The following is a 14,186-nucleotide window of genomic DNA, read 5'->3' as shown; positions in this document are numbered from 1 at the left end:
GGAATTCAGCTGGATAGGGATCAAACCATTCTGAATACCTACGAACTCAACAGGAGATCGAAGAAAAGAATAGCAACAACTCTCTGAACAGAAAAGCGACCACTTTCTGGAAGGTAGGACGTGCGGAGAAGTGAATCTGAGGCGTTATTCGGGAGGATAGACGGCGGGGGAGGGGCCTCCGTCGGCCGCTTCTGGCAAGTGATAGAGCCCCGCAGCACAAAATCGGAACTTTTAGAAGTCTGCTCCGCTGAGGGACGTCACTCTGGTGGCGAAGTGGGGGGTGGAACCCTCGCGGGACAGTGTGGTCTCAGGACCCTTGGGGTCACAGAAAGACCGGGGGTGCCTGAGTGCGGCAGAGCTCCCAGGTATTGGAGCGGGGAAGCCAGCTGCAGAGACAGAGCCCAGGCGCGGGCTCTCAGCTCGGGGTTGCCATAAACCGTGATCTGCAGCACAGTTGGGCCACTGCTCCTCCAGCAGGGACCCAACAAGCGGCAGATCCGGGGAGACTCACCTTCTTCCCCCGGGAGAAGAGGTGCGGGAGCGCACCGCGGGGATCTGCTGGGTTTGGAGACTCCACCCGGGGTCGGGTGCCAGATAGAAAGGCGCGGTCACAGGCCGGGTGAGCTTGGAGTGTGGCCGGAGACCGGGGAGACGGGAGTGACTGACTGCTTTTCTCTGGGGGCTCGCTGAGGAGCGGGACTCCAAGTTCTCGGCTCCTCCGGGGCGGAGACTGGGAGGCCGCCATTTTCACTCTCCGCCTCCAAAGCTGTAGGGAAAGCTTGCAGGGAACAAAAGCTCTGGAGAGCAAACTCGAGCAGATTACTTAGCCCGGACCGGCAAGGGCGGGGCAATTCCGCCTCCGGCAAAGACATTTGGGAACCACGGCAACAGGCCCCTCCCCCAGAAGATCAGCGAGAACAGCCAGCCAAGACCAAGTTTACCCATCAATGAGAAAGGCAGAACTCCAGCGCTAGGGGAATACTGCACATAGAATTCATGGCTTTTTTACCATGATTCTTTAGTCTTTCAAAGTTAATTATTTTTTTTAACTGTCTTTTTTTCTTTTTTCTTTTTTTCTTTTTTTTTGAATTTTTCTTTTTCCCTTTTTCAACCAACATCTTATCAATCCCTTTTTAAAAAAAAAACATTTTTATTTTTCATTTTTAAAGTCATATTCTATCCCTTCATAGTAGTTACCCGTATTTTTGGCATATATATGTAAGTTGTTCTCTCTTTAAAATCTTGAGATAGTTTCTTCTAACAGATCAAAATATACTCTAAATCTCTAGTGTATGGTTTTTTTCTACTCCCCTGCCTGATCACATTCTCTCCCTTTTTTCTTTCTTTCTTTTTTTTTTAATCCTCTTCTTTCTTTTTTCAAACTTATCAAATCCTTTTATAAAATTTTTTATAATTTCCATCTTTACAGTCATATTCCATCCCTTCATCATATCAACCCTTACTTTGTACATAGATAAGTTTTTCTTTCTTTAAAGTTTTGGGAGGGACTTTCTTTCAACAGACCAAAATACACCCAAAATCTAGTGTGTGGCACTGATCTGTAAACCAGCCTGATCATATTTGATCACATTCTGTTTTTGTTTTGTTTTGTTTTGTTCTGCTTTTGTTTGTTTTTATCTTTATTTTTATCTTTTTCTTTTTTCTTTTTTTCTTTCTTTTTCTTTTTTCTCTCTTTCCCTTTCTTTTCCCACTGCTTCAGGTCTTTTCTGATTTGTTTAGAGTATATTTTCTGGGGACATTGTTACCCTGCTAGCATTTTGTTCTCTCATTAATCTATTCTCCTCTGCACAAAATGACAAGACGGAAAAAATCACCTCAACAAAAAGAACAAGAGGTAGTACCGACTGCCAGGGACCTATTCAATACGGACATTAGTACGATGTCAGATCTAGAGTTCAGAATCATCACTTTAAAGATACTAGCTGGGCTTGAAAAAAGCATGGAAGTTATTAGAGAAACCCTTTCTGGAGAAGTAAAAGAACTAAAATCTAACCAAGTAGAAATCAAAAAGGCTATTAATGAGGTGCAATCAAATATGGGGGCGCTAACTGCTAGGATAAATGAGGCAGAAGAAAGAATCAGTGAGATAGAAGACCAAATGATGGAAAATAAAGAAGCTGAGAAAAAGAGAGATAAACAACTACTGGATCACGAGGGCAGAATTCGAGAGATAAACGATACCATAAGACGAAACAACATTAGAATAATTGGGATCCCAGAAGAAGAAGAAAGAGAGAGAGGGGCAGAAGGTATAATGGAGCAAATTATAGCAAAGAACTTCCCTAATTTGGGGAAGGAAACAGGCATCAAAATCCAGGAAGCACAGAGAACCCCTCTCAAAATCAATAAAAATAGGTCAACACCCCGACATCTAATAGTAAAACTTACGAGTCTCAGAGACAAAGAGAAAATCCTGAAAGCAGCTCGGGAGAAGAGATCTGTAACCTACAATGGTAGAAACATTAGATTGGCAACAGACTTATCCACAGAGACCTGGCAGGCCAGAAAGGACTGGCAGGACATATTCAGAGCACTAAATGAGAAAAATATGCAGCCAAGAATACTATATCCAGCTAGGCTGTCATTGAAAATTGAAGGAGAGATAAAAAGCTTCCAGGACAAACAAAAACTAAAGGAATTTGCAAACACGAAACCAGCCCTACAAGAAATATTGAAAGGGGTCCTCTAAGCAAAGAGAGAGCCTAAAAGCAACATAGACCAGAAAGGAACACAAACAATATACAGTAACAGTCACTTTACAAGCAATACAATGGCACTAAATTCCTATCTTTCAATAGTTACCCTGAATGTAAATGGGCTAAATGCCCCAATCAAAAGACACAGGCTATCAGATTGGATTAAAAAACAAGACCCATCGATATGCTGTCTGCAAGAGACTCATTTTAGACCCAAAGACACCCCCAGATTGAAAGTGAGGGGGTGGAAAACCATTTACCATGCTAATGGACACCAAAAGAAAGCTGGGGTGGCAATCCTTATATCAGACAAATTAGATTTTAAACCAAAGACTGTAATAAGAGATGAGGAAGGACACTATATCCTACTTAAAGGGTCTATCCAACAAGAAGATCTAACAATTGTAAATATCTATGCCCCTAACATGGGAGCAGCCAATTATATAAGGCAATTAATAACAAAAGCAAAGAAACACATTGACAACAATACAATAATAGTGGGGGACTTTAACACCCCCCTCACTGAAATGGACAGATCGTCTAAGCAAAAGATGAACAAGGAAATAAAGACTTTAAATGACACACTGGACCAAATGGACTTCACAGACATATTCAGAACATTCCATCCCAAAGCAACAGAATACACATTCTTCTCTAGTGCCCATGGAACATTCTCCAGAATAGATCACATCCTAGGTCATAAATCAGGTCTCAACCAGTACCAGAAGATTGGGATCATCCCCTGCATATGTTCAGACCACAATGCTTTGAAACTAGAACTCAATCACAAGAGGAAAGTCGGAAAGAACTCAAAAACATGGAGGCTAAAGAGCATCCTACTGAAGAATGAATGGGTCAACCAGGAAATTAAAGAAGAATTAAAAAAATTCATGGAAACCAATGAAAATGAAAACACAACTATTCAAAATCTTTGGGATACAGCAAAGGCAGTCCTGATAGGAAAGTATATAGCAATACAAGCCTTTCTCAAGAAACAAGAAAGGTCTCAAGTACACAACCTAACCCTACACCTAAAGGAGCTGGAGAAAGAACAGCAAATAAAGCCTAAACCCAGCAGGAGAAGAGAAATCATAAAGATCAGAGCAGAAATCAATGAAATAGAAACCAAAAGAACAGTAGAACAGATCAACGAAACTAGGAGCTGGTTCTTTGAAAGAATTAACAAGATTGATAAGCCCCTGGCCAGACGTATCAAAAAGAAAAGAGAAATGACCCAAATCAACAAAATCATGAATGAAAGAGGAGAGATGACAACCAACACCAAAGAAATACAAACAATTATAAGAACATATTATGAGCAACTCTATGCCAGCAAATTAGATAACCTGGAAGTAATGGATGCATTCCTAGAGATGTATCAAGTACCAAAACTGAACCAGGAAGAAATAGAAAACCTGAACAGACCTATAACCACTAAGGAAATAGAAGCAGTCATCAAAAATCTCCCAAAACACAAAAGCCCAGGGCCAGATGGCTTCCCAGGGGAATTCTACCAAACATTTCAAGAAGAATTAATACCTATCCTTCTGAAACTGTTCCAAAAAATAGAAATGGAAGGAAAACTTCCAAACTCATTTTATGAGGCCAGCATTACCTTGATCCCAAAACCAGACAAAGACCCCATCAAAAAGGAGAATTACAGACCAATATCCCTGATGAACATGGATGCAAAAATTCTCACCAAAATACTAGCCAATAGGATCCAACAGTACATTAAAAGGATCATTCACCACGACCAAGTCGGATTTATCCCTGGGCTGCAAGGTTGGTTCAACATCCGCAAATCAATCAACGTGATACAATACATTAACAAAAGAAAGAACAAGAATCATATGATCCTCTCAATAGATGCAGAAAAAGCATTTGACAAAGTACAGCATCCTTTCTTGATCAAAACTCTTCAGAGTATAGGGATAGAGGGTACATACCTCAATATCATAAAAGCCATCTATGAAAAACCTACAGCGAATATCATTCTCAATGGGGAAAAACTGAGAGCTTTCCCCCTAAGGTCAGGAACGCAGCAGGGATGTCCACTGTCACCACTGCTATTCAACATAGTATTGGAAGTCCTAGCCACAGCAATCAGACAACAAAAAGAAATCAAAGGCATCCAAATTGGCAAAGAAGAAGTCAAACTCTCACTCTTTGCAGATGATATGATACTTTATGTGGAAAATCCCAAAGACTCCACCCCAAAACTGCTAGAACTCATACAGGAATTCAGTAAAGTGGCAGGATATAAAATCAATGCACAGAAGTCAGTGGCATTCCTATACACCAACAACAAGTCAGAAGAAAGAGAAATTAAGGAGTCGATCCCATTTACAATTGCACCCAAAACCATAAGATACCTAGGAATAAATCTAACCAAAGAGGCAAAGGATCTGTACTCAGAAAACTATAAAATACTCATGAAAGAAATTGAGGAAGACACAAAGAAATGGAAAAACGTTCCATGCTCATGGATTGGAAGAACAAATATTGTGAAGATGTCAATCCTACCTAGAGCAATCTACACATTCAATGCAATCCCCATCAAAATACCATCCACTTTCTTCAAAGAAATGGAACAAATAATCCTAAAATCTGTATGGAACCAGAAAAGACCCCGCATAGCCAGAGGAATGTTGAAAAAGAAAAGCAAAGCTGGCGGCATCACAATTCCGGACTTCCAGCTCTACTACAAAGCTGTCATCATCAAGACAGTATGGTACTGGCACAAAAACAGACACATAGATCAATGGAACAGAATAGAGAGCCCAGAAATGGACCCTCAACTCTATGGTCAACTAATCTTTGACAAAGCAGGAAAGAATGTCCAATGGAAAAAAGACAGTCTCTTCAACAAATGGTGTTGGGAAAATTGGACAGCCACATGCAGAAGGATGAAACTGGACCATTTCCTTTCACCACACACAAAAATAGACTCCAAATGGTTGAAAGACCTCAATGTGAGACAGGAGTCCATCAAAATCCTAAAGGAGAACACAGGCAGCAACCTCTTCGACCTCAGCCGCAGCAACTTCTTCCTAGAAACATCGCCAAAGGCAAGGGAAGCAAGGGCAAAAATGAACTATTGGGACTTCATCAAGATAAAAAGCTTTTGCAAAGCAAAGGAAACAGTCAACAAAACCAAAAGACAACTGACAGAATGGGAGAAGATATTTGCAAATGACATATCAGATAAAGGGCTAGTATCCAAAATTTATAAAGATTTCATCAAACTCAACACCCAAAGAACAAAGAATCCAATCCAGAAATGGGCAGAAGACATGAACAGACATTTTTCCAAAGAAGACATCCAAACGGCCAACAGACACATGAAAAAGTGCTCAACATCGCTCGGCATCAGGGAAATCCAAATCAAAACCTCAATGAGATACCACCTCACACCAGTCAGAATGGCTAAAATTAACAAGTCAGGAAATGACAGATGTTGGCGGGGATGCGGAGAAAGGGGAACCCTCCTACACTGTTGGTGGGAATGCAAGCTGGTGCAGCCACTCTGGAAAACAGTATGGAGGTTCCTCAAAAAGTTGAAAATAGAGCTACCATATGATCCAGCAATTGCACTACTGGGTATTTACCCCAAAGATACAAAAGTAGGGACCCGAAAGGCTACGTGCACCCCGATGTTTATAGCAGCAATGTCCACAATAGCCAAACTGTGGAAAGAGCCAAGATGTCCATCAACAGATGAATGGATAAAGAAGATGTGGTATATATATACAATGGAATATTATGCAGCCATCAAAAGGAATAAGATCTTGCCATTTGCAACGACGTGGATGGAACTGGAGGGTATTATGCTGAGCGAAATAAGTCAAACAGAGAAAGACATGTATCATATGACCTCACTGATATGAGGAATTCTTAATCTCAGGAAACAAACTGAGGGTTGCTGGAGTGGGGGGTGGGGTGGGAGGGATGGGGTGACTGGGTGATGGACACTGGGGAGGGTATGTGTTCTGGTAAGCGCTGTGAATTGTGCAAGACTGTTGAATCTCAGATCTGCACCTCTGAAACAAATAATGCAATATGTGTTAAGAAAGAAAAAAAGAAAAAGAATGTAGCAGGAGGGGAAGAATGAAGGGGGGGAAATCGGAGGGGGAGAAGAACCATGAGTGACGATGGACTCTGAAAAACAAACTAAGGGTTCTAGAGGGGAGGGGGGGGGGAGGATGGGTTAGCCTGGTGATGGGTATTGAGGAGGGCACGTTCTGCATGGAGCACTGGGTGTTATGCACAAACAATGAATCATGGAACACTATATCTAAAACTAATGATGTAATGTATGGGGATTAACATAATAATAAAAAAATTAAAAAAAAATGGAGATTTGAAGTAAGCTCTTCTAGAGTAAAGAAAAAATTCATATATAATGGGGGGGGCAGTGGACACGTCACATATGACGTGTCATTGAGTAATGGGTTTTGCCTCAGTTATAGATAGAAATGATAATTAATAAATTAAAATTATATTTTCTCAGGGTAAAGTGGTCCAAATGAAGTGGTACTTCATTCTGATGTTTTTGGATTTTTGAAGTTCTGCATTTTTCCATATATTCATTCACTCATTCTAGTTTCTCATAAGTCTGCATATGTAGTTTGGCTATTTGTTGCTTAGGGTTTAGTATTTTTTTCTTATTAATTTGTGTGGACCCTATATAATAATGAAGTTAACCCTTTTTATTTTGTATAGTTCCTTTTTAAAACTAGAAACTGAACCCCTCCCCCCCCCCAAATTGGTAGCTCTACTACTTGAAAATGATAACCACATTTCTTTAAAAATAGATAAAATATAAAAGCTTTTAAAGAATTCTTTTTTCAGTGACTCTTTCCCAGTCAGTGTTCCTATGAATGCTTTTCCCGGGTCTGCTGATAGCGGAAGGTCTTAGATTTTATTCTGAGGTTAAGCTCAGCAACCTTTCCCCTTTATCCCAAGTTGGACAAGACATAGGCCACAGTTTAAATAATGTAACTGTCAATATTCAGAATTTGAATACAATGGAGATTTACTCATGATTTCCTATTCTCCCAATGAAGATAGGATTCATATGTTTTCAAAGATTGAAGGATTGTTTTTTACCACCAGCCAGCTGTTATTCATAAGTCTATTGTACTTGCATATTATAAGTTTTTTAAAAGTATGGTTAATTCAGTGTACCGTTTAAAAGACCAATTTGTGCAAATGAGGCTCTTAGAGTGAAAAATCTAAGCAATGTGCCTGGGACTCCTTGTTGCCATGAAAGGTAGGAATTCAAGCTAAGCATGGTATTGACTTAGAGACTTAATGAGTTTGTTAATGTGGATTTTCATTTGGTTGTTTTACAAGACAGATAAGACTTATATGTATAGTATAAATAAGGTCGGCTAAGGAGCTATAATAGGAGAATGATTAAACCAAAGAGTTTCTCTGACAAGGTGAATATGTTTTGAGTATGTTTTCAGAAATGTGGAATCCGAGGACTGTGGAGATACCTTTCCAGGCTGCTAATAAAATGGCATATGTAATCCAGTCCATCTCTAAACATTGCAGTCAGTTTTAATTGGCTTTGGTTTTATAGTTGTAGCAATATCCACAGAGGAAAACTACATTTACAATGTGTAATTGTTCCTAGGCTTCAGAAGCTAGCTTTACGAAATAATTGTACATCTACAACCCAGCATCTGCGACTGCTCATTAGAGGACAAGACCAGGACTGCTTTCAGGTTCGTAGAGTGCATGGTGCTGTTTCATGTTCTTTTAGACCACTTACATATGCAGACCGTGTGTCTTCGTCTTTGAAGCTTTGGGTTGATGGTAGTTTTATTTGGGCTCCTCCTTTGTTGTATGCAGTGATTGTTTTTAAATTGTAGCTTCAGCACACTTTTGGTTCAGAAGAACGACTAACCAGTAACTGTGAGATTAGAATGCGTCCAAAAGAAGACATTCACATCTCTGTGTTATTTGCACCTACTCGATTATCTTGTATGTTGGCTAAACTTGAAATTAAACAACTGGGAATTCACTCACAACCGGGCATTAAGTTCACGGTAAGATGATTTTATTGCTTTTTTCCTCCCATGAGGTTTCGTATATCTTGTAACTATTAGTTTAATATTGGTAAATTATGTATACTCTACTTTTTGTAAGTCAGAATAGGTGATTGCCTTTTACAAACAAGTTAGGGAGTAATTAATGTACTTTGTACAAGTGTTGTGTTATAAAAGTAGTCTCCATAGTATTACTGTAGGAAACCGTTTCTTCTCATGCCTTTAAGGTTCATTTCAGCTTGAGAATTTTGAAATATACCCATCTTTACAGTAACACATTTTTTGGTAAAACCACATCAACCTGTTTAAGATACTAACTTTCCAAGTAAATTTTATTCTTTCAATTCAGCAAAATACCTGTTGACACCATTTACTAGACTCTGTTCCAGAACTAGGGATACAAAGACGAGAGCTTTTTATATTTTGTTTCTTCCCATCATAATTTTTAAAAGGATTTGAACTCATTTCTTTAGATACATTTAGAGTAGTGAGAGATAAAGGTGGTAAATCATTGAGAAAAGGAAAAAAGGACAGGGTGGTCAAACACACACTCCGTAAAAGTGCATACCTTAAAACTACACGGTTTTTGGCTGTGGGGCTGGAACTAAAATGTTGGTCCATTTTCTAGTGTTAGAGAAGGAATGTAATGAATTACAAGATTAGCAGTGCTTAAAAGGTTGAGGTTTTGTTTGTTTGTTTGAGAGAGAGAGAGAGAAAAGGGAGGGGGAATGGGAGGAGGGGCAGAGGGAGAGGGAGAAAGAATCCCAACATGGGGCTTGATCTCATGACCTTGAGATCATGACCTGAGCTGAAATCAAGAGTTGGACGCTTAACTGACTGAGCTACCCAAGCACCCCTGAAACGTTTTTTGTTATTTTTTTTTTAAACAGTAGATCTTTATGGCAAATCTAGCTTTTTTTGATGCTGAAGCTTGACATATTCTCTGTGGAGTTCTTCACTTGGCCCCATGAGCTGTGGTGGGCAAAATTGTTTAAAGATGTAAGTGGTCAGGTGCCTGGCCAGCTCAGTCAGTAGAGCATGTGACTCTTGATCTTGGGATTCTGAGTTTTAGACCCACGTTGGGGGTAGGGTATACTTAATTTTTAAAAAAAAAGGATGTAAGTGGTCGTCTTTAGGAAGAACATCCTTCCACGTGAGCCGAGGACACAATGCCAAAGTACCACATATCCTGATGGTCTGGTTTCAAGTAAGAATCAAATGGTTTGTGGAGAGGACTAGATGGGCTGTGTCTTTCAGACTATCCTGAATATATTTCCATTAGTTTCAGGTTGACTAGCCAAGATGTTTAAGATTATTCTTTTTTTTTTTTTTTTAAGATTTTATTTATTTGACAGAGAGAGAGCACAAGTAGGCAGAGTGGCAGGCAGAGGGAGAGGGAGAAGCAGGCTCTCCGCTGAGCAGGGAGCCGGACGTGGGGCTCAATCCCAGGACCCCAGGATCATGACCTGAGCCGAAGGCAGCCGCTTAACCGACTGAGCCACCCAGGCGCCCCTAAGATTATTCTTAAGTAAGAATTTCTGGAGAACTAATAATTCCCTGGTGGCTTAGGGCAGGACCATTTGTTTTGACAGTCACCAAGCAGAAGTTCAGGCTGATGTCCTCTTAAGACAAACCAGGATCCTAGTGGGAGTCCTGCCTATGTAGCTTCCACCTGTCCTTTCAGAGGTGGCCTGAATGGGGACCTGAAATGTACAGATGAATATGGCCTTTATCTCACAAGAAGGCTTGGACCACCAGCACTGCTGTATGTTGTAGAGATGAGGAACCTGGTACAGTGGTGGAAGAGCACTGGGAGCAGCCCTGCTTCTGTTCTTCACACTCACTCCGGATCAGTCTCCACTTGCTCGTGCTTTACTCACTTATCTTCCTGGTTTGGTTCTGAGAAACTAGTGAAATTATACTTTGTGTACCATAAAGCATTGTGGGACTGCAATAAAGACACATTTATTGCATGCTGAGTATATGCCAGGCACTACTCTTAATCATCACTACATGGATTATCACACTTTATCTTCAAAACAACTAAGATCATACCACTGTCTCCATGCTACACATAGGGAAGCAAACCTAGAGAGGGGCTTGCCATGGTGGTGCATCTTACATGGCAGTAAGTGGTTCAGGGTTCAAATTCAGACTACCTGACGGCAAAGCCCATTTTTATCTATTATGCAGGCTCTAGGTGTTCATACTACCTCTGTTTTCCAGTCCCTTAGAGCAGGAGTTCTCAGCCAGAGGCTGTTTTACCCTCCAGGGGACCTTTGGCAATATGTGGACACATTTTTGGTTGTAACTGCGGGTGGGGAAAAGGGTGCTACTGGCATCTAGTGAGTAGAAGCCAGGAATGCACATAAACTCCCTGCAAGGTGCAGGATGGCCTCCACCCCAAGGAATGATGTAGCTCAGGATGTCCATAGTGCGAGGTTAAGAAAACCTGCTCTAGGGCAGTAGTTCTTCCTCTTGAATCTTGGGATCTATTAGCATTGGTCAGAGTTTATTTCATTTAATCATTCTTTTTCTTAACCTTTTACTCAGCAGTTATTTGTGATTCCTTAGGCTTTGAAATACAGGAAGAATACTTACATTGAGTGTTTTCAAAAACAAACTTTTCCCATTTTCTAGTTTCATACATAAAATTTACTTGGAAGTTTCTGTGGGAAGAGAAATTAGAAACAGTTTTGGTTTTCAAAACTACCAAGAGCTCACTCTGAATGAGGAGGGATTTGTAGGAGCTTCAGATCTGAAGCACTTTAAAATGCTGCCAATCTGTACTCATTTTGGCACGCCAATACCAATTTATGAGGTCCCTAAATTTAATTTTTCAAAATGTTATTTTAAGTATATAACACAACTCAAAATAAGCTATTGACGTTTTCAAGTTTGCAAGGCATTCTTTGAAACACATTTTATTTTTCAAAAGATTTTATTTATTAGAGAGAGAGAGAGCATGAATGGGGGGGAAGGGGCAGAGGGAGAGGGTGAAGCAGACTCCCCTCTGAGCAGGGAGCCTGATACGGGGCTCGATCCCACAACCCTGAGACCATGGTCTGAGCAGATGGCAGATGTTTAACCAACTGAGCCACCCAGGTGCCCCTGGAACACAGTTTAATAATTAGGAATGATAGATCATTTTGAAAGGAGTGCATTTTTTTAAGATTATTTTGTTTAAAGATTTTATTTATTTATTTGACAGAGAGAGAGTACAAGCAGGGGGAGCAACAGAGGGAGAGGTAGAAGCAGACTCCCTGCTGAGCAGGGAGCCCGACTGGAGGCTCAGTCCCAGGACCCTGAGATCATGACCTGAGCCAAAGGCAGACGTTTAACCAGACTGAGCCACCCAGGCGCCCCTATTTATTTTAGAGAGAGAGCATGAGTGCGTGAGTTGGGGGAGGGAGCGGGAGAGAGAATCTCAGGCAGACTCCCCGCTGAGCTCGGAGCTTCAACCCAGGATACTGAGATCATGACCTGAGCCAAAATCAAGAGTTGGATGTTTAACCGACTGAGCCACCCAGGTACCCCTTAAAGGAGTGCATTTTAAAGGATATGGAAAGTTTGTTTTCTAGCAGCATATCTATTTTCCTACATTTTTATTTATAGACTTTATTCTCTGAATCCTTGTTTCCTGGTAGTGCTGAACCCTGTGGAAGCAGCCTGGCTTAGAGACAGCACCCACTGGCTCTTAAAGCCTGCCTCCAGTCTGCACTCTGGCTACCAGGGAGTCTGTCCTCTGAGAGTTGTTTGAGTTCTTGGCTTCTGTTTGGTCCCTTTGGCACACTTCTTTCTCATCTGATAGATCAAAAGCTAATAGGATTATAGAACAATAGATTTTGTTTCACCAACACATTTCATTTTCAAAATTGAGAATAATTGGGAAGTTGGAAGAATTATATGGTGAACCCTCACATACCCTACCACATAGATTCTACAGTTAACATTTTGCTCTATTTGTTTGATCACATATCTCACCATCCATCAATTTGTCTCTTTTTTTATGCATTTCAAAGTAAATTACAAACATCAGTATATTTCACCCTAAACATTAGCTTCTTAAGCAAGTTTATCTATACTGATCTTTTATTCCTTAATCATCTAAGCTTGGCTTGTATAACAATGAAATAATTTAGCATATTGGAAGGTAAATAATTTTGCAACTCTTTGATTTGTTTTTGTCCTAAGAGAAGTTCTTTAATATAATGCTGGACTGGGGCACCTGGGTGGCTCAGTCATTAGGCATCTGCCTTCGGCTTGGGTCATGATCTCAGGGTCCTGGGATTGAGCCCCACATCGGGCTCCCTGCTCGGCGGGAAGCCTGCTTCTCCTCTCCGACTCCCCCTGCTTGTGTTCCTCTCTCGCTGTGTCTCTCTCTGTCAAATAAATAAAATCTTTAAAAAAATATATATAATGCTGGACTGGAAGTGGGGTAATTAGCCAAAGTACACAAAGAATAATAATTGTATTAAATCTGTATGGGTTTTTTTTTTTCTGGCTATAATTTAATCTTCTGCTTTCTGCTTACATAAAAATAATTTGGGATGTATATATTTTCTGCTTTTAGATACCTTTGTCTGGATATGGAGGAACAAGTAATCTTATTTTGGAAGATGTTAAAAAGTTATCTGACAGTTACATGGTAACAGTGAATGACTTAGTACCTGGCAAAGAAAGTAGAATTGTTTTTTCTGTTCGTAACACTGGCTCTCGGGCAGCTTTTGTTAAAGCAGTAGGTTTTAAGGATTCTCAGAAAAAAGTTTTGCTGGATCCTAAAGTATTAAGGATTCTTCCAGATAAATTTGTGCTCAAAGAAAAAACACGAGAAGTAAGTATAAGTCTCTGCACTAAAAATATGAACACATTTTTAGGTTAAATTAAGATTTATGTATTTTATAGCTAAAAACTAGTATTTGAAAGTAATAAAGGAATGGAAATACCTGATCTTAGAAACGCTGTCATATGCATCCATGTCTATTGACTGTTTAGGCTCATATGGTAGTTAATTCACAATGAAATGACTTAAGAAAAATATTTAATATTCACTCCTGATTTTTTTCCTTGGCATCAGGATGTTACTATAATATATAATCCATCAGACAGAGAGAGCAATTATATAACCACAACAGAACTGTCAACTGTATACTTCTTTGGTGGTGATGAAATTTCGAGGCAGCAGTATCGAAGGTAGGTTACTTATCTTAGATGATGTTGGAAACTCTTCCGTAGAAATAATGAAGGCTTAAAAATGGTTTGGGATTTGAAAGTTATAGAACATGCTCAGCTACTTATTAGTAAACCGGTGGATGAAAAATCTTGGTAAAATTTGTATAGCTGACAGTCCACCATGATGTGAGGAAGAAATGCATGTAGGAAACCCATCTGCCATATTTGCATTGTGCCT

General features: G+C 40.1%; 1 protein-coding gene across 9 annotated transcripts in view; it reads left to right on the top strand.

Moving 5' to 3' along the window:
• CEP192 (centrosomal protein 192) overlaps nucleotides 1-14,186 on the top strand; it is a 145,104-nt gene that overhangs the window by 97,757 nt on the left and 33,161 nt on the right. For all 9 annotated transcript variants that reach the window (XM_032399206.1, XM_032399204.1, XM_032399205.1 and 6 more), the window contains 4 exons: nucleotides 8,362-8,452; nucleotides 8,600-8,776; nucleotides 13,350-13,610; nucleotides 13,854-13,969. In XM_032399206.1, coding sequence (XP_032255097.1) covers nucleotides 8,362-8,452; nucleotides 8,600-8,776; nucleotides 13,350-13,610; nucleotides 13,854-13,969 — 645 coding nt within the window. The remainder of the gene's footprint in view (nucleotides 1-8,361; nucleotides 8,453-8,599; nucleotides 8,777-13,349; nucleotides 13,611-13,853; nucleotides 13,970-14,186) is intronic.

Source organism: Phoca vitulina, unplaced genomic scaffold (genome assembly GCF_004348235.1).
Source record: "Phoca vitulina isolate PV1807 unplaced genomic scaffold, GSC_HSeal_1.0 scaffold139, whole genome shotgun sequence".
NCBI classification, from domain to species: domain Eukaryota; kingdom Metazoa; phylum Chordata; class Mammalia; order Carnivora; family Phocidae; genus Phoca; species Phoca vitulina.
This window is presented reverse-complemented; position numbering and strand designations above follow the sequence as displayed.